Source organism: Dipodomys spectabilis, unplaced genomic scaffold, assembly GCF_019054845.1.
Source record: "Dipodomys spectabilis isolate Male_0828 unplaced genomic scaffold, ASM1905484v1 ptg000125l, whole genome shotgun sequence".
In the NCBI taxonomy this organism is placed as follows: Eukaryota; Metazoa; Chordata; class Mammalia; order Rodentia; family Heteromyidae; genus Dipodomys; species Dipodomys spectabilis.
In genome coordinates, this window is record NW_024870802.1 from 15,905,407 (window position 1) to 15,933,065 (window position 27,659).

General features: G+C 43.7%; 1 protein-coding gene across 1 annotated transcript in view; it reads left to right on the forward strand.

Annotated features, from left to right (window-relative positions):
• Positions 1–4,137: 4,137 nt before the first annotated feature.
• The window catches only part of Pik3ap1 (phosphoinositide-3-kinase adaptor protein 1), a 114,515-nt gene continuing 90,993 nt past the window's right edge, over positions 4,138–27,659 (forward strand). The window contains exons 1-2 of the mRNA XM_042689588.1: positions 4,138–4,299; positions 9,944–10,363. Coding sequence (XP_042545522.1) covers positions 4,287–4,299; positions 9,944–10,363 — 433 coding nt within the window. The 5' untranslated portion in view covers positions 4,138–4,286. The remainder of the gene's footprint in view (positions 4,300–9,943; positions 10,364–27,659) is intronic.

Genomic DNA, 27,659 nt, shown 5'->3' on the forward strand with positions numbered 1-27,659 from the left:
GTGCTTAACATGCATGAAATCTGGGTTTGATTCCTCAGTACCATATACACAGAAAAACCCAGAAGTGGTGCTGTGGCTCAAGTGGTAGAGAGCTAGCCTTGAGCAAAAAGAAGCTCAGAGACGGTGCCCAGACCCTGAGTTCAAGCCTCAGGACTGGCACACACACAAAAAAGAATTATCAGAAACAAATAGCTTTGTTCTTTTTCTACCAGTAAAGAAGAAATACCTGTTTCTTCATTTTGTGAGTCCACATTAACTGACAAAAGACATTACAATGAAAGAAAATTACAGGCCACAGTTCCCACAGATGCAAATATCCTTAACAGCTGATCAGTAATATCTTGAAAGTATGGGTTATCATGACCAAGTTTGAATTAGGAGCTAGTGACAGCTTGGTCCCAAAGAGTGCCAAGTCAGGAGGTCAGCCACAATCAAATAGCACCAGACTAGGAATAAGGATGAGGCTCTGCCTCAATTCAGAGTGTGGGGCATGTTCAACAATAGCCTCTGGCAGTCTTTTCCAACCTCCCACTGTAAAATCTATGAAGCCAAGTCTGAAACTTGTATCACAATTGCCTAGAATTTCTGCTTCAGCAGCTCAAAAAGCAGAAGTAGAAAATCTGCAAGACACGCTTGCATGCACGGGTACCGCCACCATGTGCACATGACCTGCAGTGCTGAGGATTTGTGGGTGCCCCCCCCCCCCGCTAGGGTACTAACACATCCTCAGGGAGTGCTTTTAAATGAACTCTCCCAAAAGCACCCAATATGTCATCAGACTATGGAAAGAGCATGGGGTCCAACTCACCTGGGTTTGAACTTTAGTTCTGCTACCTGCTGAATGACCCTGGAAATTTTGTCTAATATCACAGATTCTCAGTTTCTGCATCTGTGGAGATAATACCTGTGATGCAGAATGATTGTGAGAATTATGACGGCATAGAATTTCATGCATTATAGGTGGTGCTCAGTAAATGCTAGCTCCCCTTCTAGCACATAATCATAACTCAAGCAAGAACAAGACATATTCATTTCCCTCTTATGTAAAGATGATCAGAGGCGGGAAATTTGTTGGACCTGGGTTGGGCCCTCCACAGTCAGTAGGAAATCAGGCTCTGCCTGTGTTTCTGCTATACCATCCTTAGGGTATGGCTTAACCCCCGCCCCCTCTCGTCAGTCTTGGAGCTTGAATTCAGGGCCTGGGCTCTATCCCTGAGCCTCTGTGCTCACAGCTAGTGCTCTACCACTTGAGCTACAGTGCCACTTCCGGCCTTTTTCTGTTTATGTGGTCTAAGGAATCGAACCCAGGGTTTTATGCATGCTAGGCAAGCACTCTACCATTAAGCCATATACCCAGGCCATGGCTTACATCTCTATGCTCACCTTATGATCGAAAAGGGCTGCTATATCTTCATCCTATTCACATTCCAAGCATTAAAAGGGGGAAAAGTCAGGGGGTGTATGCCAGCAGTTAAACCTCTTATAGAGAACTTTTCAGGACACCCCAACAAATGATGGGACTCCTCTAATTCTCAAAGAGAATTGGGGTTCTGTTACTAAGAAACAAGGAAAGAAAAAACCTGGTACTGGTGGTTCATGTCTGTAGTCCTAGCTACTCAGAAAGCTGAGATCTTAGGATCATGGTTTGACATCAGTCTGGGCAGGAAAGTCCATGAGACTCTTATCTCTAATAAATCACTCAGAAAAAAACTGGAAGTGGCACTGTGACTCAAGTGGTGGAGCACTAGCCTTGAGCAAAAAGAAGCTCAGGACAGACAGCGCCTAGGCTCTGAGTTCAAGCCTTAGGACCAGCAAAAATAAAAAGAGGGGCTGGGAATGTGGCTTAGTGGTAGAGTGCTTGCCTAGCATGCACAAAGCCCTGGGTTCAATTCCTCAGTACCACATAAACAGATAAAAGCTAGAAGTGGTGCTGTGGCTCAAATGGTAGAGCACTAGCTTTGAGTAAAAGAAGCTCAGGGACAGTGCCCAGTCCCTGAGTTCAAGCCCCAGGCTGACAAAAAAATTAAAAACAAAACAAAAAAAGAACGAGAAAGAGAGAGAGGAGGAAGGAAGGAAAGAAGGAAGGAAGGAAGGGGGGAGGGAGGGAGGGAGGGAGGAAGAAAGAAAGAGAAGAGAGAGAAGGAAAGAAAGAAAGGAAGGAAGGAAGGAAGGAAAGAAGAAAGAAAGAAAGAAAAGAAAAGTTATTGGGTGCTATCTGGCAGGGCTTCCAAGTCATCGCATGTGACAGAAAAGGCAGCCCTTGTGCAATGAATAAATGTGATTACAATCCAGCTTTGACACTTACTAACCAAATGAGTGAGTGTAGTTCAGGCAAATAACTTTACCAGTGCCTGAATTTGAGATCCAGACTCTGGACATGGCACAATCTAGATCTGGCATAGATATGTATTGGAGGGGAGACTGGGCTGCGACAGGACCTTTGTAGAGAGTGGCCATTTGGGTAAGTGGAGAGACCACTCTTTTACAAGAAGGCTAGGCTTCTTGGTAGCTCATTGCTTCTGAAAAGCCACCTGTATTTTTTTTTTTTAGCCATGGGGCTTGATTTTAGGGCCTGGGCACTGTCCCTGAGCACTTTTTGCTCAAGGCTAGCTATCTACCACTTTGAGCCATAGCACCACTTCTGATTTTCTGGTGATTAATTGGAGATGAGAGTCTCACACACTTTTCTTCCCAGTCTGGCTTCAAACCATGATCCTCAGATCTCAGCCTCCTGAGTAGCGAGGATTACAGGCATGAGCCACCCACACCTAGCCTATTTGGGGGTTTAATATAATACTTTGCTGGGTTAGGACGTTGGAACTATCTGGAAGAGGTGGAGAGGGCAGCGGTCTTTATACATCCAGAATGTTTATCAGGTGAAACCCAGGTTCTGGTGACCAGAACTATAGTTCAACCCACCTGCCTGTTCCACATAGTTCCGTCTCCATACTCTCTACCCCATCCATATGGCCATGCCTGAGCTTCCTTGGACCATTGAACAGTGTGAATACAAATCCATCAATGACAGGATAGGAGGGAGGGCGCCTCACTCAACCCTAACTTTATATCTTCATCTGTAAAGTGAGCATTGGAGTCAGTAACAAGTATCTCATGCTGTCGAGATGTGTGCTGAGCAGGACAGGACTAGAGTCTCTTCTGTAGGGCAGAAATAGGTGCTGCTCTTGGTCCATTGTCATGTTGCCCTACTGAAGTACCAAAAGTTTTGGGTTGTTTGAAGCCACTATATTTGCTATAAACTATAAACTGCTTCATCCCGTGATTTCCATTGTTGTTGAATCCGTTTTATTGCTTTCTACCTAGACAGGAATCTTCCCCTTACCCTCCTCACTGCTCTCTCCCTTCCTCTAGGTCCTGGCTCATGTTATTCAGGTCAGTGACAGCAGCAGGCAGGGGAGGAGGACAAGGAGGGACAGGACGCTGGCTCTGGGGTCCAGCCTCCAGGAGCGTCTATCTGTTCTCTGTGGGAGACTGAGCCAGGAGCTGGGCTGAGGAAGTCGGTGGGAATTCCCTGGTAAGATTCTTGTCAGGATGCAACGTACTCACGTGTGAGAAGTGTTTGGTACCCCGCCCCGCATAGACAGACAGACACAATATGCGGTGGTAATAACCGACATTTATCATATGCGATTATAATGAACGTTAGGAGATCTGATCCAAGGAATCGCAATAAGTCACAGAAGGGTACTCAAGGGCAACACCCAATCCCCAGGCCAGCTGCCTCGACTTCCCCTTCCTACCCCTTCCTCTTCCCTAAGGGGGCACCAGCCCAGGGGGTAAAACAGGTGTCTGGGACACGCTGGTGTTCTATACACTACCGCTCAGGTTCCAGAGATTGTCCAGCCCTACTTTCTCCTAGCTTCACTTCAACAACACCTCGGGCTGCTCTTAGGTGGCAGATCGGAGATGGTGGGACTGTTTTCCCGAAGTGTGGGGCGCACGTGGTGGGTTCGGAGGGCCGGCCAGCCACGGGGTCGACCCGGGTTCTCACTTCCCCTCCCCAACCGCCGCGGAGGAGGCAGGTGCTGGGGGCGGAGCCGGCGGGCGGGGCGGAGCCGTGTGGGCGGGGCGGGCCTTCGGACACGCCCCCGCGGCCAGTCCCTCCGCGAGTCCCCGCTGCCCGCAGGGAGGAAGCGCCAGAAGCAGCTGGTCCTGCGCGGAGCTGAGCGCCCTTTCGTCCCGCGCCCAGGGGACAGCGCTCCGGGCCGCGGCTGCGGGCCCCGGGCACCGGCACTCATTGAGCCGGACATGTGAGCCGCGTCCCCGGCATGGCAGCCTCAGGTGGGTAGGCAGGGCTCGGGGCGCCCCGCAGCCTGCCCACTCGTGCACCCCTGGTCTCCGGGGTGGCGAGTGCGCGCTCTGTCGCTTCTGTTCTCTTCTGGGCAGGGATTTTTTCTTAATCCTCTTTGATCTTTATTTCCCGGGCTTGGTCTCAAACTTCTCTAAACTTCTCTACCCAGCCTGTTGCGCTGTTCTCTCCAGCCCCTGCTTTGCTGATCACCGCCCTCTACGGAAATTCGGCTTCTAAGTCACCGTTTCTCCCTCCTCCTCTGCTCTCGGAGCTTCCCAGAGTCGTTCCTCCCATGTCTCCAACTCGAACCGCCTTCGGAAGCTGGTAGCTTGGAAGCCGAGCGCAGACTTGTCTGTGCAGGAAAATGCGTCTCTGGGGTCTCATCTGCCAATAGGGGGCGCTCGGTCAGACCTATGTGGTGCTGGCAGGTCCCAGCGGCTCAAGCCCCTGACCTCCTTCCTGGAATAACGTTAGGAATATGACAACCCTATCCTGCAACTTTAATTTTTCTAAAGCATCTGCAGAACTTTTAGGGCTGGGGAAAGTTGAAGTAACTGGGTAAATCTACCCTTCAGAACATGCCCTTCTGGATCGTGGGTACTATACACTTGGCAAGTCACTCCAATGGAGAGAAAAGCACACAATAATGATAATGATCAGAAACAACAAACCAACCCTGCCTATACACCCCAGTAAACATTGTTCACCTATTGTGTTCCCAGTGGTGACCAGGACAACCCAGTCTCTTTTTCCAGAAGTTATTAGTAGATGAGAAGAGATAGTTACCATGTTTTCAGGTAGATTTTCTCAGCAGCACAACTTATGTTTTAGTAGAGATAACACATGAAAATGGGTGCTCTTCTTGGAGGATGAGTGGGAGAAGATGCTAGAATGCTGTCTCTGGACCTACCAAGATTCAGCCTGGTCATGGTGATTTGAAAGTGGGCACAAAGGCCAAGGAAGTCAGTTCTATTAGCTTTGATGACCCAGAGTCATTATTTAAGGGCTAAGAAGGTGGTTCATTTCAGCCTCTTGGCTCTAGCTGGGCTATGTAGCTCTAGAAGAGGCTGAATTGGCTCATTACTGTGAGCCTAGTAATGACAGACTCATGGTCCACATATTGCATTTGAAGCAGAGTTCTTTAGAGGGAATTCATTCATTGGACTGATACTTACTGCCTGCTTAGTGTTCCTTCACCAAACAGCAGACAGAAGCCATTCCCCTGTGGAGTACAGGTACAGGGAAGGAAGATGGGCAACCTTGCCTTGTTTCCTTAATCAGCAAAGTATTTGATGTGATATGTAGAAAAACAACAGAGAAGGAAAAGGGGACTTGTGATAGAACTTGAAAGAAGGGGCCAGCTGAGGTCTCATAGAGAAAGGGAAACTTTGCCCAGCCCTGAAGGAGGAGAGGAAGGGCCCTGTTTGAAGAGAGGGTCCTAGTTAGAGGAATCAGCACAATGTGTCCAAGGAACAGAAAACAGCCAGCAGGGCTTGCCATAGTTGCCGGGTAGGGGAGAAAGCAAGGAGCCCATGGAGCCACTGCCTTCTTTCATGTTTAGAAAAGGACCCAGGCTGCTGTGTGCAAGCAACAGCAAACTGGAGAGCCTTTGCGTGGAAGGGGCTAGGTGAACTGCTCTCAATGTCCTGCTTGATGTGCCAGATAGTGGGTGTGGTTAGGAGGGTGGAACTTGGGTTAGCTGAGCCTGTATGTGGGTTAATGGTAGAGTTATCAAATCCTCTGTGATGGGACAAAATGTCATGTTCTGAAAGTGGTAGCTGATCCCCTGGGGCTCTCAGGGACTGGAGGCCCAAGGACCCATGGGGGCAGTCATAGTGAGGAAGGTAGTGTCTCTTGTCCAGATGCTGTAGCCTCTACAGTCCTCCAGGCCATGCACTTAAAGTGTGCAGTTCTACTTGATGGATTTTAGTTTCTCTATAGGTATGTGCATGTATCACCACAGTCAATTCCAGAACATTTTCATCACCTCAGAAAGAAACTGTATATTCTGTAGCCAGCTCTCCCTTACCCTTCCTTTCTCTCGAGCCTGAAAAATTTCCCTGCTCTGTACCTTGGCATGAATGGATCCTGGATCCTGGATCCTGTGGTCTTTGCTGGTTGGCTTCCTTCACATGGCATAATGCTTTCAAAGGTTGCTCAGTGATAGCTAATGTTGATACTTTAGCTACTTCATTCCCTTTTTATGGCCTAATCCTCTGATTAAAAATAATTTCCTTCCATTGAAAGGTAAGCATTAGTCTTTTATTTTCTGAGAGATCTGTTTGTTTGCCGAAATCCTGGAGTTTCCTGGTCTTTGAAAGAAGCCTGTGCATCAGGAGGAAACGAAATGGAGACAGCCTGTTGTGGAACCTGATGGCCTAGGTCCTGATGGCCTCTGATGTATTCACACGTGAGAGTCAAGCCTGTGGCTGGTGAACACTGGAGCTCTCTCTACGTACATCAGCCTCCAGAATTTGAGGAGTGTTCCCACATTTGGTCCTGGTCCTCTCTTTAAGCTTACCTCTAATGCTTCTATCCTACTGGACCTACAGTACCACAGAGCTGCAATGGACTTGTCTTTGATTTTTGTAATCTTCACTTTCATTTCATCCTTGAGGCCTTTCTACACTTTTGCTAAGTCCCTAAATTTGAATACTCCTCATGTTCACATTCACAGGGGACAGGATGCTCTGAATGGGTGTTTATTACCAGATATCTCCCAATATCAGTCACTATCTTTGTTACCTTTTTGGTAGTACCGGGGCTTGAACTCAGGATCTCATGCTTGCTATGTAGGCACTCTACTACTTGAGCCACTCTCTCAGTCCTTTTTACTTTATTTTCAGATCTTGAATTTTTGCCCTGGCAGCCTCCCAAGAAGCTAGATGACAAGTGTGTATCACAATGCCCTGCCTATTGGTTGACATGGGGTCTCCCTAAAACTTTTTCCCAGGCTGCTCTGAAACCAAGGTGCTCCCCATCTTTACTGCCCAAAGCGTTGAGATTACAAGTGTAACCACTGTGCTTGGCCTTCACATCTCTCCTTAAATATGGTGCTCAGATTCAAACATAGGACTCCAGGCCAGGTAGACTGGGTGACTTAGAGTCACCCACAGACTCAAGAAATGGGCTAGGCTGTGTATTTGAGAAATTCACTATCTTTTCTCAAAGTCTGAGTCATTCAGTGACATCTCTCTTCCAGTCACTGCGTTTCTTCCTAGCACTGTGACTCCCTGCTGCCACCTCCTCTATCCTTCTAATCTCCAAACCTTTCTCGAAGCTCTATAAATCTAAAGCCCTTCTCTCAGTTCTGCCTGGGCTTTCTGGACTCCATATTGTATTTATCTTTTCTTTTGTCAGTTGTATGCTTGAATCCAGGGCCTGGGTGCTGTCTCTGATCTCTTTTTGCTCAAGGCTAGCACTCTATCTCTTTGAGCCACAGCTCTACTTCTGATTTACTGGTGGTTAATTAGAGATAAGAGCCTCACAGACTTTCCTGCTCAGGCTGGCTTTGAACCGTGATCTACAGATCTCAACCTCCTGAGTAGCCAGGATTATAGGCGTGAGCCACCAGTGGCTGGCAGTATTTAGTTTTTCTGAAGGAGAAAGAAAAACCCTCAAAGGAGAAGTGACTTTGGACATATGGGAAAATGCCTTATTGTTAAGGGAGGGGAGCAGTCACTGAAGAAAGGGGGATCTTCCACACAAGGGAGAACCACTGACAAGCATTTATTGTCACCCAGGATGTTGGAGAGGAACTGTGACTTCCATTCTGGACTTTCCTACAACTTTACTGGCTTTCAGTTTCAATAGCACTTCCATAATCAGGAGCATGGCAGAGTTCACGGTCCTTATTTACATGAAGGCCAGATTTGACTAGATTTAGTGCATGGGTCTCCATTGCCCCAACTCAGGGTCCAAAGAGGTTGTGATGATGAGTCAGAGGCATTTTTCAAATGCTCTTGCTCAACCTGGATGGAATTTAACCCCAGAAGCCCATGGTTAAATGTGTTATTTTAAATAGAAAAGGCAAACCTCTTAAAGCTTATTTTATCTCTCTTTTTTTTTTTTTGGGTCCGGTCATGGGGCCTGACCTCTGGGCCTGGGCGCTGTCCCTCAGCTCTTCAGCTCAAGGCTAGCGTTCTACCACTTCCAGCACCACTTCCAGCTTTTTTCTTTTTGCTTATGTGGTGCTGAGGAATCGAACCCAGGGCCTCAGGCATGCAAGGCAAGCGCTCTACCACTGAGCCACCTTCCCAGCCCTATTTTATCTCCTTGTATTTTATTTATTCTGATATTAGGGCTTGACCTTAGAGCTTCACACTCTCACTTAGCTTTTTCACTCAAGGCTGATGTTCTACCACTGAGCCACACCTATACTTCTGGCTTTTTGCTGATAAATAAGAATCTGATGAACTTTCCTGACAGGACTTCAAACTGTGATCCTCAGATCTCAGCCTCCTAAGTAGCTAGGTTTAGAGGCATGAGCCACCAGTGCCTGGCTCTTAAGGGTTTTTATTTCAATTTTATTTTAAAACAGTGAGTCCCTAGGAAAACAGCTAAGATAGTTCCTATATATTCTATACCCAATTTATCCTATTATTAAAGTATACTAGTATACTACATTTGCTACAATTAGTGAACCAATAGATTGTTATTCTTTGTGGGGGAGGATCTTTTGAAACAGGATCTTACTATATATCTGGCCTGGAACCTTTTACTAATTATTGAGGGTTTTTTACATAGTAAACCAATGCTTAGTACTTTGCATGTTATATCTAATTAGTTCTGAAACACAGATAAATATTACCATTATGTTGTATTTAGAGGTGAATAAAATGAGTTTTAGAAGACCTATAAGTAATCTGCTCAAGGTTACACAGTGAGGTGGCAGAGCTAAGATTCTAAATCTGACTGACCAATCTCACATCTGTGATTCTAACTAATGTGTAATTGAGAAGATAGCTGGGTTCTGAGTCAAATCAAATTGCCTTCACATTTGTGTGTGTATGTGTGTGTGAGCGTGCACGTGCGCTCACGTGTGCGTGCATGCACACTGGCACTGGGATTTAAACTCAGGGTCTCATGATTTTTTTTTCTAAAGGTTTTTACTCTACCACTTCAGTAACACCTCCACTTCTGTTTCTTTTTGCTGGCTAATTGGAGTCCAGAGTCATAGCTTTTTCTAACCACTGCTGGCTTAGAACTGTGGTCCTCAGATCTTAGCTTCCTGAGTAGCTAGGATTACAGACATAAGCCACCCAGTGCCTTTAAATTCTGACTCTGCTCTTGTGAACCTTGGGCAAGGTACTAAACCTCCACATTCAGTTTTTCCCTCATCTTGAGAGGATAAGAAAGTTTACTAGTCATTGTGCTTAAAATATACCTGGAAAATACCCTTGACTGTACTAGCTTTGGGGCTGCAGGAGCTGTGGGGCAGAACAGGTAAAATAATAGCTTCTGCAAAGATTTACAACAGCCACATATGTTTGGGCAAAGCTAGACTCTGGAATGGTGGCCAGACCAACTGTAAGTGGAGACAGCGGTTAGATAGGTGTGCAGAGATACACCAGGAGTGGCTGTGGGTGTCTCTTAGTATATGTTAACAAGCTTCTCATTCCTCTCTTTGCTCAGGAATGCCCCACGGATACGACATACTCATTGTCTACAGCCAGGATGCAGAGGAATGGTGCCATTACCTGCAGGAACTTTTCCTGTCCAGCCGGCAGGTGCGCAGCCACAAGATGCTGAGCCACCGGTTGGGCCTGGACGTGTCGGTCTCAGCTGAGGACCTGCGTGTGTTCCTCAGTGCACGCTGTGTGTTGGTGCTGCTGTCTGCAGAGCTGGTGCAGCTCTTCTACCAGCCATCCCTGCTGCCCCTGCTGCAGAGGGCCTTCCACCCCCCTCGCCGCGTGTTGAGGCTTCTCTGCGGGGTGCAGGCCCACCACGAGCAGTTCCTGCCCCTCTTTCCTGACTGGGCCCACTGGCAGGAGCTCACATGTGACGATGAGCCTGAGGCGTACCTGGCAGCTGTGAGGAAGGCCATTTCTGAAGGTAAGCATTACTTCTGGTGAAAAAAGCAGCAAGAGTCGGAGTCAGGTGCTAGATGCTCAGCCTAGACATCTTTTATGTTAATACTGGCAATTTATTTTTAGAAGGAGATCTTGCTATGCTGAGACCTGGTGCTATGTCTTGGTTTAAAGCAGCCAGCTCCTGGAGCAGGATGGGTCTCTTAGATGGTAGGAAGCAAAGAGGACACTTTTTCTTGTATTCGTATTTTTCTTGTATTTGTTCTAGGATAAAAGCCTTCTTTTGGGAATTTTCTTTTCATTTCCTTTCTTTCTCCCCTCTCATCTTGTCCTTTCCCCCTCTGTCCCTCCATCCCTCTGCCCTCCCTCCCTCCCTTCTTTTCCTCCCTCCCTCCCTTCTTTCTTTCTTTCTTGTTGCTTACTTGCTTGCTTTTTATGCTAGTCCTGGGACTTGAACTCAGGCCTGGGTATTGACCCTGAGCTTCTGTTTTTGCTCAGTCAAGGCTACTGTTCTACCACTTTTAGCCACAGTTCCACTTCTAGTTTCTTTGGTGGTTATTTGGAGATAAGCGTCTCACAGACTTTCCTGCCTGAGTTCACTTCAGATTGTGATCCTTAGATCTCAGCCTGCCTCTTGAGTACTTAGGATTACAGGTATGAGCCACTGGTACCTGACCTTTCTGGAATTTTTCTATGCCTTGGAAGACACAGGTTTCCACCTAGACAGCAGCTGGGGTGGGGCAGAGATTTTATTTACTGTGGGTGTGGGTTTATCATCATAGGAATGCATTTTTTTTTTTTGTATGTGTGTGTGCCGGTACTGAGCTTGAATGCAGGGCCTACCCTTGGCTTTTTCACTCAAGACTGGTGCTACCACTTGAGCCACAGCTCCACTTCTGGCTTTTTGGTGGTCAATTGGAGATAAATATCATAGGCTGGCTTCAAATATTGGTCGTTAGATTTTAGCCTCCTGAGTACCTAGGATTTCAGGCTTAAGACATGGTCCGCTAGCTCTGACATTGACATTTTTGTTGAAAAAGTGTTACTTTTTAAGATGACACCTATAGAGAAATTGCCCTTTTTCTTTATTTCCTGCTAGCCTAGTTTCTGTCTTTAATCTTGCTTTTGGAGTGGGAAAATTCCAATACTTTCTGCCAGGGCTGGTGACTTTGGTGGCCCCCAAAAGTGTGACACATGCTCTAATTAACATAGCGGAAGAGGTGCTCTGGGATGGATGCTGTTATAGCTTCTCTTCCTCTTTTCCTTTTCTATTTTTGCTTCTCTGTGGGGTATGAGTGGGCTGTGTGTTTATCTGCTGTTCTCTGACCATTTGAGATCTGTATCTTTGACATCAGCCAAGAAGTCTGAAAAATTCGGGCCTGATTTAGCTGTGCTTGCCTCTATGATTCTTGGTGTGACTTGGGCACTAATTAGTTCATCCACTCCTGTCTCATTTGATGAATTGAACCAAGGAGCCAAGGATTTGCTAATTCTGAGTGACTTTATTACTTAATTAATTTTTGTCTGAGATCAGGATTCAAACTCTTGATCTGATGCTTTTGCTCATTGGCTAACACTCTACCACTAAGCCATACCTCCAATCTCCTGATGGACTTTAGAAAGTGCTTTTATCCCAGGAATAGGCTGCTGTGAATCAATAAATATGAACAGGTCTCTTAACATAGTATAGCCCTAAATTGATTAGTGGAGAAGCAAAAGATTTTCACCAGAATGCCTAGAACCTGGCTCTGTAATTTTTCTTGAGGTTGCTTATTTTTGCTTTGCAAGAAAATGAATATAAAGTAATTCAAATGTGCATGATTGCATTTTGTTGCTTTGAGCTGCCTGAACTTACAGAGAACTGTTGGTGTGGATGAGGTATATCACTGTTAGAGTCCATTATGACTTCATATGTAGACCACTATGACATATTGACCAATCAGTCAGAGTTTTATTGATATATTGTCACTGTATAGGCACTTCACCTTACACACTCTTAATAAACTGTTCTTTAAATATCATAGTTGGGCTGGGAAGGTGGTTCAGTGGTAGAGTGCTTACCTTGCATGCATGAGGTCCTGGGTTCAATTCCTTAGCACCACATAAGCAGAAAAGGCTGGAAGTAGCTCTGTGGTTCAAGTGGTAGAGCGCTAGCCTTGAACTGAAGAGCTGAGGAATGATGCCCAGGCCCAGAGTTCAGGCCCCATGACCAACAAAAAATATAATAAAATAAAATATCACAGTGATGGTATTAAAAAATACATACTAAAGGACTTGGGGTATGCTCCATGGTAGATTGCTAACTTAGCATTTGTGATGTGGTTAGGCTGTAGTTCAATTGTTGTTTTTTTTTTGGTTTTTTTTTTTGGTGTCTGTCCTGAGGCTTGAACTCAGGACCTTGGCACTGTCCTTGAGCTTTTGTGCTCAAGGCTAGTGTTCTACCACTTGAGACACAGCTCCATTTCCAGCTTTTTTTTTCTTTTGGTAGTTAATTGGAGACAAATGTGACTTGGACTTTCCTGCCTGGGCTAGGTTTGAACTGTGATCCTCAGATCTCAGCCTCCTGAGTAGCTAGGATTATAGGCATGAGCCACCAGTGCCCAGTGCCAGCACACATTTCTTTTAGTATTATCTGGATGTATCTATTGATTGGATTCCTGGATAAATAGATTTTCTCTAATATTTTGCTTGTTAGTACAAACTGGCTTAGTATCCTGTAAGCCTTTAGTTTCAAGTGTTTCAGAAAGAATAAAATACAGCAGCATTTCTGATCTGAAAACAGATAACCTCTTTGAAAAAGATTGTTTTGATGGGGAGGTTAGTTCCAAATCAATGGATAGAGAGACAATTAGAATGATAGGAAAGAGGAAGATAAAACCGAGATTAAAAACTGGCTACAGGTAGTCAGTCTTGGTTTGGGCTGCACTATCTAAGTAAATGTTTTCCAGCTTTTATGTGCATGGAAGGACTTGTGAATCTGGGCAGTGTACATATTCTGACTCTGAAAGTTTGGGGAGAGCTCAAGACTGAGCACTTCTAGTCAGCTCTTGGGTGCTGCTGCTGCTGCTGCTGGGGGTCCAAAATGAAGCAAAGCCCTCTGCTCTCACCCTCCTTGTCATATCAGGGGTCCAACACCTCTGCTGTACCTGAACCATTTAAAAAAATTCTCTACTGTTGCAGGGGTGGAGGCAGCATCATATCAAGGCAGCTCTAGTACATGCATTTAGCTGTAAGATTAAGCCAGTGTGTGGTAGTTAGGTCATCAGACTAAAAGGTGGAGACCCTGAGCTCTGTGCTTTTGCTCTCAGAATCATGTGCATGCTGACAGCTTTCCACATCACAGCTTTCCTGATGGAAGTAGCTTTGCCCTAGGATGGGGTTCTCCTGCCACCTCAGTCCTTACTCTTGCTTAATCTGTAAGCTTTTTGATCAGCATTCCTATTCCACTCCAAATTTGGCAGCCACCAGCACATGGTTTCATTAGAGTCTTCAGTGTGGGGAAGCAGTTAGTTTAATCTCATAAATTCTTCATTGGTAAAACAATGGGGCTGGACCAGATGACTTGGACAGTTTCTCACATTACAAATTTGCTAAGAAGAAGCTGCTCAGAACTTTTCTACTGAGTTAGTCCAGTTCCCAAGTGTCTGCATGGATGGATATCCGTGTGGAGAAAATGATACTATTGTTCTGAAATTTCTGGACTTGTGGGATGATTATTTTCAAATAAGGAAGTAAGAAAACCCCAAGAACAGCAGGACACTTATTTCCTCTTTTTACTAGGGCTTTATTCTTGTTGCAGATCTCACTGGAAGACAAACTTAGATCTGTGAGACTGTGTGGGAAAGGACTCAGTGAGTGAGATAGAGCTTTATTTCAAGCATGTTCATGTGCGTGAGCACACATGCACACATATGCTGAGTGTGGAGGGAAACATGAAACCAACTTCTGTTTTTGTGTAGTATTATAGTGAAAAGCTTATTTGCTTTCTTATATGCAGCACTTTCTGCTGGTCTGACCCATCCCTTGCCAGGCCCTTTGTTTTAGGAACTCTGATGGTACTTAAAATTATCATGTATTTTCCCTTGGCCCCCACAGGAAAATTTTAGAGGAATATGACCATATCTGGAACTTAAAAGACAAACAACTGAGATTTTTTTTTTTTTTGGGGTCCAGTCGTGGGGCCTGAACTCTGGGCCTGAGTGCTGTCCCTCAGCTCTTCAGCTCAAGGCTAGCGCTCTACCACTTGAGCCAAAGTGCCACTTCCGGCTTTTTTCTTTTTGCTTATGTGGTGCTGAGGAATCGAACCCAGGGCCTCAGGCATGCAAGGCAAGTGCTCTACCACTGAGCCACCTTCCCAGCCCCAACTGAGATTTTTAAAAATGTTTCTAGCTAATCAAATAGATTCCAAAATCTTTTCCTAAATTTATTTAGTTTTCTGTTTCTAGTCATATCTTGTCTTTTTTTTTGGTCGGTCGTGGGGCTTGAACTCTGGGCTTGGGCTCTGTCCCTGCACTCTTCAGCTCAAGGCAAGCGCTCTACTGCTTGAGCCACAGCGCCACTTCCGGTTTTCTAGTGGTTTATTGGAGATAAGAGTCTCACGGACTTTCCTGCCTGGGCTGGCTTTGAACCTCAATCCTCAGATCTCAGCCTCTTGAGTAGCTAGGATTATAGGCATGAGCCACCAGTGCCTGGCACTAGTCCTTTTTTTTTTTTTTCGGTTCAAGACTGGGACTCAAACTTGGTACCTGACACTTTGGCTCATTGGCTAGCACTCGAGCTAAGTCATGCCTCCAACCACTATGTTCCAAGTCTTATTAGAGTATAATTAACAAATAAAAATTGCATCTGTTCAAGGTATAAAATAGAAGGACTTGTGAAATAATGATCATAATCTAGTTAATGAATGTATCTATCACCATGTATAGTAACCACTGTGTGTATACGCATGTGTGCATATGTGCATATATGGTGATAACCTTTAAGCAGATTTCAAGAAAGTAATATAGTATTATTAACTAAAGTCATCATGCTGTAATTAATCCCCCCAAATTTATTCATTTTATAACTTAAAGTTTGAGCCATTTAATGGGTCATCTCCTCCCTCCTTGCTCCCCTCCATTACTCCTCCCTCCTCTGCTCTAGCCTTGAAAACCACTATTCTACTTTGTTTCTGTGAGTTTGTGTATGCATGCGCGTGCGTGTGTGTGTGTGTGTGTGTGTGTGTGTGTGTGTGTGTGTGTGTGTGTGTATGCCAGTATTGGGATTTGAACTTAGGCCTTACTAGACAAGTAAAATACTGCTGAGCTTTGCCTTAGCCCTTTGTTGGCTTTAGTTATTTTTCTTACAGGATCTCAGTTTTTGCTGCCCTCAGACCACTATCCTCCTAACCTATACATTCCATGTAGCTGAGATTACAGATGTGAGCCACCGTATCAGGATTGCTAAGAAAGATTGAGGGTCTTTTTCATGTAGGCTATCCTTGAATGTTGCTTCCCTGAATCCTAGCCTCCTGAGCAGCTGGGATTGCTCAAGTATAACTATTGTGCTGGCCCTGAATTTTATTACTTAGATTTCAAATGTAAGTGAAATCATATAAAATAAAGTATTTTTTTTGGCCCATGGCACTTAGCATAATGCCCTCTGAGTTTACCCATGTTGCAACAGGCAGAATTTCCTATGTTTCATGATTGGGTAATATTCTCTAATACAACTTGTCAAATTTAAGGAGGAACTTTAAACAAATTATCAATGGATATTTACCACAATGCTAAAAACATAAAAATATCTGCAGTTTCTTTTTTAAGTGAATCCTAATAAAATAAATATTGAGGTGGCAAGTTACCTCTAAGCAGTTCCTTGTCCATGAAATGGACCATCACCTTCCTTTCTGATATTTGTGTGGTAGTTTATTTTTTCTTCCTTTTATGCCTGGTTCATTCCATTCATTTCATTTGCAACTTATCTTGCAAAAGTTCTCAAGTAGAGCCAGAAGCTCGTGGCTTACACTTGTAATCCTAGTTACTCAGGAGGCTGAGATCTGAGCATCATAGTTCAAAGCCAGCCTGGACAGGAAAGTCTGTGAGACTCGTATGCCCAATTAACCACCAGAAAACCAGAAGTGGAGCTGTGGTTCAAAGAAGTAGAGCACTAGTTTTAAGCAAAAAAGCTCAGAGACAGTGTCTAGTCCCTGAATTCAAGCCCCATGACTGACAAAAAACAAAAACAAAAAACTCAAACCTCAAATGGAGAACTACTCAGCCCCCTTCCTCCTCTTAAGGAAATTGCTAGTAATTGTGGCAAGGGTGAATGGGCAGGTTGTTTTACTACCATTTTCTGGAAGAGAAAATTGATGTTTTGCCAGGCACTTGTAGCTCACACTGTAATCCTGCTTTCTCGGGAAGCTGAGAGCTAAGGATCCTGCTTCAAAGTCAACCTGGGCAAGAAAGTCTGTGAGACTTTTTAATCTCCAATTAACCAGTAAAGAGCTAAAAGTGGGAGTGTGGATCAAATGGTAGAGTAGGAGCCTTGAGCAAAAATACTAAGGGATAGTACCAGCACAAAATAAAACAACAAGTAACAATGAAGAACCCAAAACAATAATAACAACAACAATAATACCCTTTGAAGTGCCAGAGAGTAAATATCTTGTTTAAGCACTAGGGCAACTCATTTTGGAACTCAGGGCATTCAGGTTCCAGAATGCTTTCCCCTTTGCTTCATTTTTTTCTGTCTTCCCACTCCATTCTCCTGTTTACCTTTGGACAAGGAATAAGCAAGCTCATGGAAGAGACAGTATTACACAAGAATGAGGCTTCACTGAATTCCCCAGGTCTTAGATTCCAGAGGCAGGCTGGGTGTTGGCATTGCTTTTTGATTTAGTTTCCTTCAGGTACCTGGGCCTCATTCCTACCTACTAAATGGTAATCTCTGGATAGTGGATGTGGGAATGTGAATTTCAGAAAGCTTCTGCCATTGGTTCTACAGTACAGTCAGGCTTCGGTTCGGGCCTGGTGTCCTGGAGTCCTTTGATTTTTAGGTCAGAGGAGGCTGCAGCAGCTCAGGCCCTCAGGCCTATTATAGGCAGGTCACGGGGCAGTGGGTCCTGGGGCTCAGAGTCAGCCTTGGCACGTCATAGGCAGCAGCCTTCACAGAGGGGAGGCAGTTAGATTCTCAGCAAAGGGGAAGTCGCCGTGCTTTGCTCAGTGAGCTGGCTTTGTGAATGGTGAGTTATAGATGGCTTCTGGGGCTTTGAGGGGGCTTTCCGGAGATGGGGTGAGGGAGGTACTGACCTCAGACCTGTTGGAAGAGATTTCTGTTGCTTTCCTCCTGCCTAGTGTCTGAGGTTGCCGTGGGTTCATCTATCTGTAGTTGGCTCTATCAGTCTCCTTAAATGACCCTGCTGCAAGTTGCTTGCTTCATATCTCCTCTTTTGAAATGGCCTGAGGGTTGGGGAAGAAGGTGCCTGGCTGGGGTGGTGAAATGTTTTTGATGTCACTCAAAAGCTATAGCCTGCACAAGAGTCATTTGGGTTTCCCCTGCTTTGTCCCCTGGCCACCATGTGGAACCAGGAAGGCTGTGGCCTCATTGTGCCATTTGCTGCCAGCTATACCTGGGACAACTAACTGAGGACTAAAGCTCAGGAGAGATTTTTGTCCCCCTGGAACTTTTCCCATTGAGGACTCAGAGTCCACTAGGATCACAAATTTCCAACAAACTGTGAGCTCCAGGGGGTTGGTGAACCTGATGCCCCTACTGCTTCATTAGCTGCTCCGTAATGGCTTCCTAGTTTATACTAGTTTGCAAGTCCTCTGGCTGCCCATTCCTGGGGGGCTGCAGTGAAAAGCAAGAAATGCATGCTAAAGTTCACACAAGTGGGAAAATCTCGTTTATACCTGCCTACATCTCCTAATGTGCCAGAATGAAAACATCACATGTAGTAATTTTATCAGTTAATACCGTACCATGTTGTTTCAGTTTTTCTTCTCTTTTTCTTTTCCTTTTAAAAATTTTGTTGTCAGGGTGATGTACAGAGGGGTTACATTACATAAGTAAGGTAGTAAGTACATTTCTTGTCTAACTTCTCACCCCCTCCCTCATCTTTCTCCTTTTCCCTCTCCATCCTTTTCTTTTTCTTGCTTTTTCGTGTGTGTGTGTGTGTGTGTGTGTGTGTGTGTGTGTGTGTGTGTGTGTGTTCATGTCTTGTTTTTCCTGAGACTATAACTAGAGGTGAATGTAGAATACTAGAACTGGGGTTGGAGCTGAGGCTCAGTTGGTAGAGTGCTAGCCAGTGAGCAAAAGCCCTGGTTACTGGGTTTGAGTCTCAGACCTGGACAAAATAAATAAATAAATAAATAAATATACATATACATATATACAGATAGAGAGAACAGAATGTTAGAACTCAAAACACCTGTTTTCCTCCTTCAAAATTCTTTTTTTTTCCTTTAGTTGGTCATGGGGCTTGAACTCTGGGCCTGGGCACTGTCCCTCAGCTCTTCAGCTCAAGGCTAGCGCTCTACCATTTGAGCCACAATGCCACTTCTAGTTTTCTGAGTAGAGAAAAGAGATAAGAGTCTCGTGGACTTTCATGCCCATGCTGACTTTGAACTTTCATCCTCAGATCTCAGCCTCCTAAGTAGCTAGGATTATAGGCATGAGCCATTGATGCCTGGCTTAAAATTTTTCTAGTAGACATAATTCCAATTGATTTGTGAAGTTTGCTTATGAGACAAATGTTAATATCATCTCCATTTCAAAGGTGACAAAAACAAGGCCCAGGCTGATTAAATGACTTGCCCAGGGTTATACATTGCTTTTCCATCAGATCTGGGATCAGTTGGAGGGCCTCTCCACTCCTAGACTAAGGCCTAGTTTTTGTCTTTGTAGATGCCAGAGCCATCCTTTCATCTGATGGGTATTTCCCGGGCATCTGCTATTCTTAGGCCCTGTGCTGGGGGCTGGGCCAGAGCAGGAAAACAGAAACAGGCACAGCCACAGCCATTGCTATCCCCATGACTTCATTTTAGTGCTTTCTTTTTTGTCCGTGTGCCAGTCCCTTGGGTTTGAACTCAGGCCTTAAACGATGTCATTGAGCTTTTTGTTCAAGGCTAGGGCTCTACTACAGAGCCACAGCACCACTTCTAGTTTTCTGCTAGTTAATTAGGGATAAGAATCTCACAGACTTTCTGGCCTGGGTTGGCTTTGAACCAAGATCCTCAGATCATGAGTAGGTCGAGTTACAAACAAGAACCACCTGCACCCTATTTTAGTGCTTTTCTTTTCTTTTTTCCTTTTTTCTTTTTTCTTTTTTTTTTTTCTGGTCCTGAGGCTTGAACCCTGAGCCTGGGCTCTGTCCTTGAGCTCTTCAACTCAAAGCTAGCACTCTACCACTTTAGCAACATCAGTACTTCCAGATTTTTCTGTGATTTAATTGGAGATAAGAGTCTCACAGACTTTCCTGCCAGGGCTAGGTTTGAACCTCCATCATCAGAGCTTAGCCTCCTGAGTAGCTAGGATTACAGGTATGAAACACTGGTGCCTGACTATTTTACTGCATGCATAATGCATGCTGTGTGTGAAATTTACAATTTTCTAGTAGTTGCAATTGAAAAAATTAAAAAAGTGAAGATCAATAGGCAAAATCAATTTCAAAGTAGGGTTTATTTCACTCAATATATCCATTCTCATTTCAGTATATAATGAGTATAAAAACTGGTGAGGCCTTTTACCTCCTTTTTAAAATATTTGAAATGTAGCACAAATTTTTCACACAGCACATATTTCAAATGTTCATAGCCATACATATTCAGTGGCAATGTAGTGGCTGGTGAAGTTCAGTAAATTTCAGTAAGGCTATATATTAACATGTTAGTATGTTAAAAAGTTACATATCACGTGTATTGAAATTTTTTCCTCTCATGGTTTCTTGATTTCTTTGGTTAGTCATTCAAAAAGTGCTGGCAGGAGGGGGTGGGTGGAGGGGGCTGGGAAGGTGGCTCAGTGGTAGAGTGCTTGCCTTGCATGCATGAGACCCTAGGTTCAATTTCTCAGCACCACATAAGCAGAAAAAGCCAGAAGTGGCTCTGTAGCTCAAGTGGTAGATTGCTAGCCTTGAGCTGAAGAGCTGAGGGACAGTGCCCAGGCCCAGGGTTCAGGCCTCATGACCAAAAAAAAAAAAGTGCTGGGGTGGGAGGTGGGGAGGTGTTTCTGTGTGCAGGTGGCTCACTCCTGTAATCCTAGCTACTCAGGAGGCTGAGATCTGAGGATAGAAATTAGAAGCCAGCCTGGGTGGTAAAGTCTGTGAGGCTTTTATTTCCAATTAATCACAGAAAAAACCAGAAATAGCACTGTGGCTCAAGTGGTAGAATGTTATCTTTTTTTTTTTTTTTGTTGGTCATGGGGCTTGAACTCTGTGCCTGGGTGCTGTCCCTTCGCTCTTTAGCTCAAGGCTAGCGCTGTACCACTTGAGCCACAGGACCACTTCTGACTTTTCCTGATTATGTGGTGCTGAGGAATCGAACCCAGGACCTCATGCATGCAAGGCAAGCACTCTACCACTGAGCCACCTTCCCAGCCCCTAGAGTGCTATCTTTGAGTCAGAGGAGCCCAGGGACAGGGCCCAGGCTCAGCCCACGACTGGCAAAAAACAAAACAAAAACCTCCTGGGCAAGCAGCTGATGGTTTATGTCATGCAGTGTAGCTCACATTTCTCTTTTCCTTTTCCTCTCTCACATATCTTTTTCTTATTTTTCTACCCTTTCTATATTTTGTCACCCGCTTAGTTCTACAAGTTTGTCATCAATGAAGATAAATTAGCTTTGATTAACAATAGGGAGTCTGTCTTTGGAATAGCCATCTGAAGTAGGGAGATGAGCTGCCACAGCCTTTGTAAGGACAGAACGAAAGTGGGATGCTTCCCCTGCCACAAACCTTATTTGGGTCAAGGCTTAGCTAATTAGATTATAAAAGAGTCAGGCTTCTTGCTGATGTGAAAAGTTTGCCAAGATTTATTATGGGAAACCCTCTGAGATACAGAAAAGTGCACAAAGTATAATGTTATTTAGGTATATTTTTAGAATTAATGCATCTGTTGGTTACATCTAACTTTCTTCTTCGGAGGGTACTCTATGGTCAGTAGTTATTTTGTAAGACTGGAATACATTTTGAACTTTTTGTTTCAGACATTCCTCCAATATTACAATTGTTCTATGTACTTGTTTTCTTCCTGGTTAAGAGTGTTGAAAAGGGAAAAACAATGGGGTCATGGGGATTTTACAGACATAAAGGAAGATGTTGGGTGTGCACCATTCCAAGTAGTTGAGCTTCTGGTCAAGCTCCTTGTGCAACTCCTTGATCTTTCTCCTTGGCCATTAGACTGACTTTCTGAGAAGTAGAGGTGGCATAGTATAGGTATATGTACTTACCAGGGACTGTGCACACGCTGGGTAGGGGCCAATGCCAGCAGAGAGGAAGTAGTTACTTTTTTTTTTTCTTTTTGCTGGACCTGGCCTTGAACTCTGGGCCTGGGCACTGCCTCTAAGCTCTTTTTGCTCAAAGCTAGCACTGTACCATTTGAGCTACAGCACCAATTTCAGCTTTTTCTGTGATTAATTGGAGATAAGAGTCTTACGGACTCTTACAGCTGGCTTTGAACCTCAGTACTCAGAGCTCAGCTTCCTGAATAGCTAGAGTTACAGGTGTGAGCCATCAGTGCCTGGCTTAGGAGCAGTTACTTATCAGGGTCTAATAGTTTCTCTCTACTCTGGCCAGATTTGGACTGATGTTTTCTTAGTTACTCCATTCTTTGTGAGGTCCATTAGGAGAATATGGATATTTCCCAGATGGACATTAACTGCTTATACCACACTAGGCAAGTCACTTGGTTACTCTGGATCTGTTCTTGTTCTTTTCACAATGCTGGGGGGGAGGGGGGCGGGAAATGGAACATTTAAAGCCATGAAATTCTGTAAATCCAACTAGATGTGAATTTATGTATCTTATATTTCATTACTAGGTCTCAATTTGATAATGTTCTACATTGTAGGAGATGTATTTGCAATATATGTATTTTGGCTAGCAAGGTATTCTTCACAACAGAATTTTAAGCAGACTTTAAATAACTTATTAATAATAGCTTTCTGATTATGGTCATTAGCTCAGGCTTAGTCTTGGGAGAGTATAACATTATACTTTTATCTTTGTGGGAATGGCAGAACACAATCTATTCCATTATTTTATATATAATAAATGTACATTTTATTATGGCCTGAATGAAGATTTCTGTATGAAGGTCATAGGAATTTAATCAGGACAGAGGAATAAGGGGTCAAATAAGCATGATAGAATGGGTCTCTTAATTTCTCTCTTGTTACAAGGGGTTTTCAGAACTCTGATTTACTTTCCATTCGAGAGTGTGTCTGAGATGGCCCAGAAAATAGGATGGTTTCATACTATAAATGACTCTTGATCTGCCCATTAGCAAAATTATTGAAACCACGGTAGGCCCAGGATATAGACTTCTGGATAGAAATTTTCCTATTTTTGACACTTTGGTGAATTGCAGATTTAAACAGAGGATGGATGATTTTTCCAACAGAAAAATGAACAAAATCTGAAATAGAAAGTGTTCTCCGAGAGGTGTGTATGGGGGAACATTTGGAGATTTTTTTTTTGTTTACAATTCTCATGTTTATGAAACACCATGAATTTCTCCTGACAATGTTTGATGTGTGATAAGTGTGGACAAGAGCTGGATGGATGGCAGTATATCCATGCTTGTTGGCCATTTGCCTTACTATTGGTCTCACTTTGAATATCCTTGTTGCAGAAAACTAGGCCCTTTCAGGAGCATCCTACTTAGGGGCCAGCACTACTGGGTGTCCTTTGGATTATCAAACATTTCAATAGAGAAGATTTGCCTTAGATCACAGAGTTGAGTGTTTATAACCAGAAAACAATTTATTTTTTATTTTATTTTTGTTGGTCATGGGGCTTCAATTCAGATCCTGGGTTCTATTGCTCAAGGCTAGCATTCTATTTTGAGCCACAGCACCACTTCCAGTTTTTTGGTGGTTGGTTGGGAATAAGTCTTACAGGACTTCCCTACCTGGATTGGCTTTGAATTGCCATCCTCAGATCTCAACTTTCTGAGTAGCTAGGATTATAAGCACAAGCCACCAGTGCCTAACTGTTATTGGAGGGTTTTTTGTCTGCAAAAGTCCTCCTTTGCATAAATTTTTTTTTCAAATCAAGACAGGTCTGTCTGTAGAATATATTTTTTCTCTGTTTCTGTACTTAAAAATGTACTACATGGGTTGGGAAGGTGGCTTAGTGGTCAAGTGCTTGCCGAGCATGCATGAAGCCCTGGGTTTGATTCCTGAGTACGACATAAACAGAAAAGCCAGAAGTGGCCCTGTGAGTCAAGTGGTAGAGTGCTAGCCTTGAGATGAAGACGCTCAGGGACAGTGCCCAGGCCCTGAGTTCAAGCTCCAGGACTGGCAAAAAAAAAAAAAAGCATTATATAGGACGATCTGTCCCTTAAAAGAATTGGGTATGCCAGTTGTTGACATTTTGAGATGTGTGTAAGTCTGTTAGTCGTAGAGATTAAATTGGATGTGACTTTTTTTGAAGGAGGTCATGAAAGTAAAGAAATCTATTGTTTGGAGGAATCCTCTGGAAAATGCTTAGCCCCTTTAGGAATTCATTGTTGTTGTTGTTGTTATTGAAAATATGCTTATTGACCATGTGTGTGTTTTCAGGCACCATTACCAGATTAGACACCTACTAAGTTTTTACTAAAATAATGCATATTCTGTCTATCAAGTTGCTATTTGATGATCAGCCTGCTGGCTCTTTCTCTAACATCTGATAAGACAGGAAATAGAGGAGGCCAATGATGAAATGAAAATGCTCTACTTTTAAATCAGACAAAAATAACTTTTCTTTTACATGTATTGCTAATGTTTGAGACTGTGGTTATAGTTGAAGTTTGAATAAAATAGGGCATTCATTAAAACCAGGAGATAAATAGTTATATAAGCTGGTGTGTGTGTGTGTGTGTGTGTGTGTGTGTGTGTGTGTGTGTGTGTGTGTGTGTGTGTGTCCTGGGGCTTGAACTCAGGGCCTTGGGTGCTGTTCTTAAGCTTTTGTGTTTGATAGTGCTCTACCAATTGAACCACAGCTTCACTTTTGGCTTTTGGTGGTCAATTGGAGAAAATGTCAGCTTTGTCGGGCTTTGAACTGTGATTCTCAAATCTTAACCTTTCAAGTAGCTACATTTTACAGGCATGAGGCCACCAGCACCTGCCTGGCTTGGCTTTGAGCATCTAAAATATGGGGAAACAGTGATGTTGTAGGATAGCATTTAGCATTCTTTGGTGTGTGTGTGTGTGTGTGTGTGTGTGTGTGTGTGTGTGTGTGTGTGTGTGTTGTATGTGCATGTGCTCGCATGCACACACAGGCGTGCACATGCACGCACACATGCCAGTGTGCCTGTGTTTGTGTGTCTGCAGCAGTATGAAGGCTTCGATTCAGGGCCTCATACTCTTGCTTGGCTTTTTTGCTCAGTTCCACTTCTGGTTTTTGGCTGGTTAATTGGAGATAAGAGTCTTAAGAATTTGTCTTCCTCAATTAGCTTTGAACCATGATTCTCAGATCTCAGCCTCCTGAGTAGCTAGGGGAATTTTATATTCTAAAACAAGGCAACTTCTTACTTGTTTTGACTCAGGGTCAAAACTCAGGTCATGTATTGATATGTTTGGAATATCATTGGTCAAGGCCTTGGTTTGTTGCTAGAGAAAGTTTCCAAATGTGTTTTGTTGTTATTGTTGACTGTTTTTGTCTTTCTTTTTTTTTTTTGTAACAAGGAAAGGATTCTCTTTTATTTTTTTATTTTTATTTTTATTGTGAAAATACCGTACAGAGGGGTTACAATTATATGGGCAAGGTAATGAGTGCATTTCTTATCAAGTATTATTGCCTCCTCCTTTGTTTCCCCTTCTCATCCTTTCCCATCCCCTCCCATCTTCCCCCCCCCCCTCCCCCCCGCCAAAGTTGTAAAGTTCGTTTTTCGACATAACGTCACCATATAGCTCAGCTGGCCTTGAATTTCTCATTTTCCTGTCTCAGGCTCAGGCTCCTGAGTGCTGGACTAGACCTAGCTCTCCAAATGTGACTTTAAAGCATTTTTGTTAGAGATTTCTTTTTCCCCCAGAAAGAATGTAATGCTAGAATAAACACACCACAATTTAACAGTCCAAAAATATTTTTTCTTTTTTAAATTGTTATTATAAAGGTGATACACAGAGGGGTGACAGTTACATAAGCCAGGTGATAAGTACATTTCTTTTTGGACAATGTCATCCCTTCCCTCTCTTTCTCCCAGTTTTTCAAAAAATATTTTTATTTTGAATTGAGAGTCCCTGCAGGTTTTAGAACTCCTTATTTTTGCTCCAATCTTTTCTATAGTCCAGTTTATTTAATTCAAAATTTCCTGCACTCCACCTTTAGAGTTTTTGATGGGAAAATGGAGCTAGGAAGCCACCGAGTCCAGGGAATGGAAATATAAAATACTAACATTAGAGAGGGAAACTAATCTATTCCAAGCTTTTTAGTTTAAACTAAGTATAGTGCCCAGGGGTTAGATGCTTTGCCTCATGTTATAGTTGAAGATTGGAGACTGTTTATGTCTAATAGATATGAATTTATGCTTGTAACAAACATAACCAGAGCCTTACAGGGACCTGCAGCAATGTGTGCAGCAATGTGCAAGATACCACAGATTCACCACTACCCATGGAATTTTTGCATCATAGCAAGGGAAGGACTCTCAATGACCAACCAATGACAAAGCTATTTAATGCTGGGAGTATCCGGTGTTGGGAAGGAGAAGTCAGGTAGTCCCCTTTGAACCATAAAGGGGAACTTTTTGTAGTTCCTTACTGCATCCATTGAAGAAATGAGTGTCCGAAGCCTTGATCTTGGATAGAAGAGAAGGCTGGCTGGTAGTTATGGTGGATATTTTGCTTTGCACGTGACCATGGAAAGGTAAGCTAGAGGCCAGACTTCCAGGCAGGGCAGTCATTTTTTTAGAATGGTCGTTAGGATTGTCTAAAAATTTAGACTCACTTTATTCAAGCATTCAGTTTTAAAATTAGTTTTTTTACTTCTTAAGTTTTTTTTTTTTTTTGGTCGGCCGTGGGGCTTGAACTCTGGGCCTGGGCGCTGTCCCTCAGCTCTTCAGCTCAAGGCGAGCGCTCTACCACTTGAGCTACAGCACCACTTCCGGTTTTCTGGTGGTTTATTAGAGATGGGAGTCTCAGGGTCTCTCCTGCCCGGGCTGGCTTTGAACCGCGATCCTCAGATCTCAACCTCCTGAGTAGCTAGGATTACAGGCATGAGCCACCAGCGCCCGGCTTACTTCTTAAGTTTTAAGATAGCAATTATGCTTATGTACATATGCTGATACATTCCCATAATTCGAACATTTCATATTTTAGTTCATCTAGTTGTATATTGCTTAGAAAGATGGACCAAAGATTAAATTGAAAATCAATAAAGATTAATGTAAAATCCTGTTTGGGGTTCAAAAAGCTATGAAACTGTGACATAAAAAAAGTAGCTAGGTACTGGTGGCTCACTCCTATAATCCTACTCAGGAGGTAGATCTGAGGGTAGGGGCTCAAACCCACTCTGGGCAGGAAAGTCTGTGAGACTCTGTAAGACTGTGGCTTAAAGTGGTAGAACATTAGCCTTGAGCAAAAGAGCTCAAGGACAGCACCCAGGCCCTGAGTTCAAGCCCTATGACCACCACCACAAACAACAACAACAAAAAATAAGATGAAGGATGCATGTTTCAAGATCATCCTTTGCAAAAACTGGTCGTTTTAGTTGAAAGCAAGTCAAAAATGTCAAGTGAACAATGGCACTTCCAAAAAAGCAAATATCACATGAAGAATTATGAGCAGAAGTTATGTGTGTGTGTGTGTGTGTGTGTGTGTGTGTGTGTGTGTATTATCTTTAAGTAGTTATACAAAGGAGTTGCCATTCAAGTAAGTAGTTTATGAAAGAATACAATGCATCTAGATTAATGTCACCCCTGAGTAGAAGTTTTGATGTAAAAAAAAAGACTCATTTTCTATACTGCATTGGTCAGCTTACCCAAGGGTATTCACCATTTTAGTATGAGACCAATCAGCAAGAATATATAGATATTCTGGTAGCCAGCCAGCAATGAGTCAATAATCTGCCTACTTATCTATCCTTTCATTCATCTATGTGCTTATCCATTATCTACCCACCTACCTGTCCATCCATCCATCCAT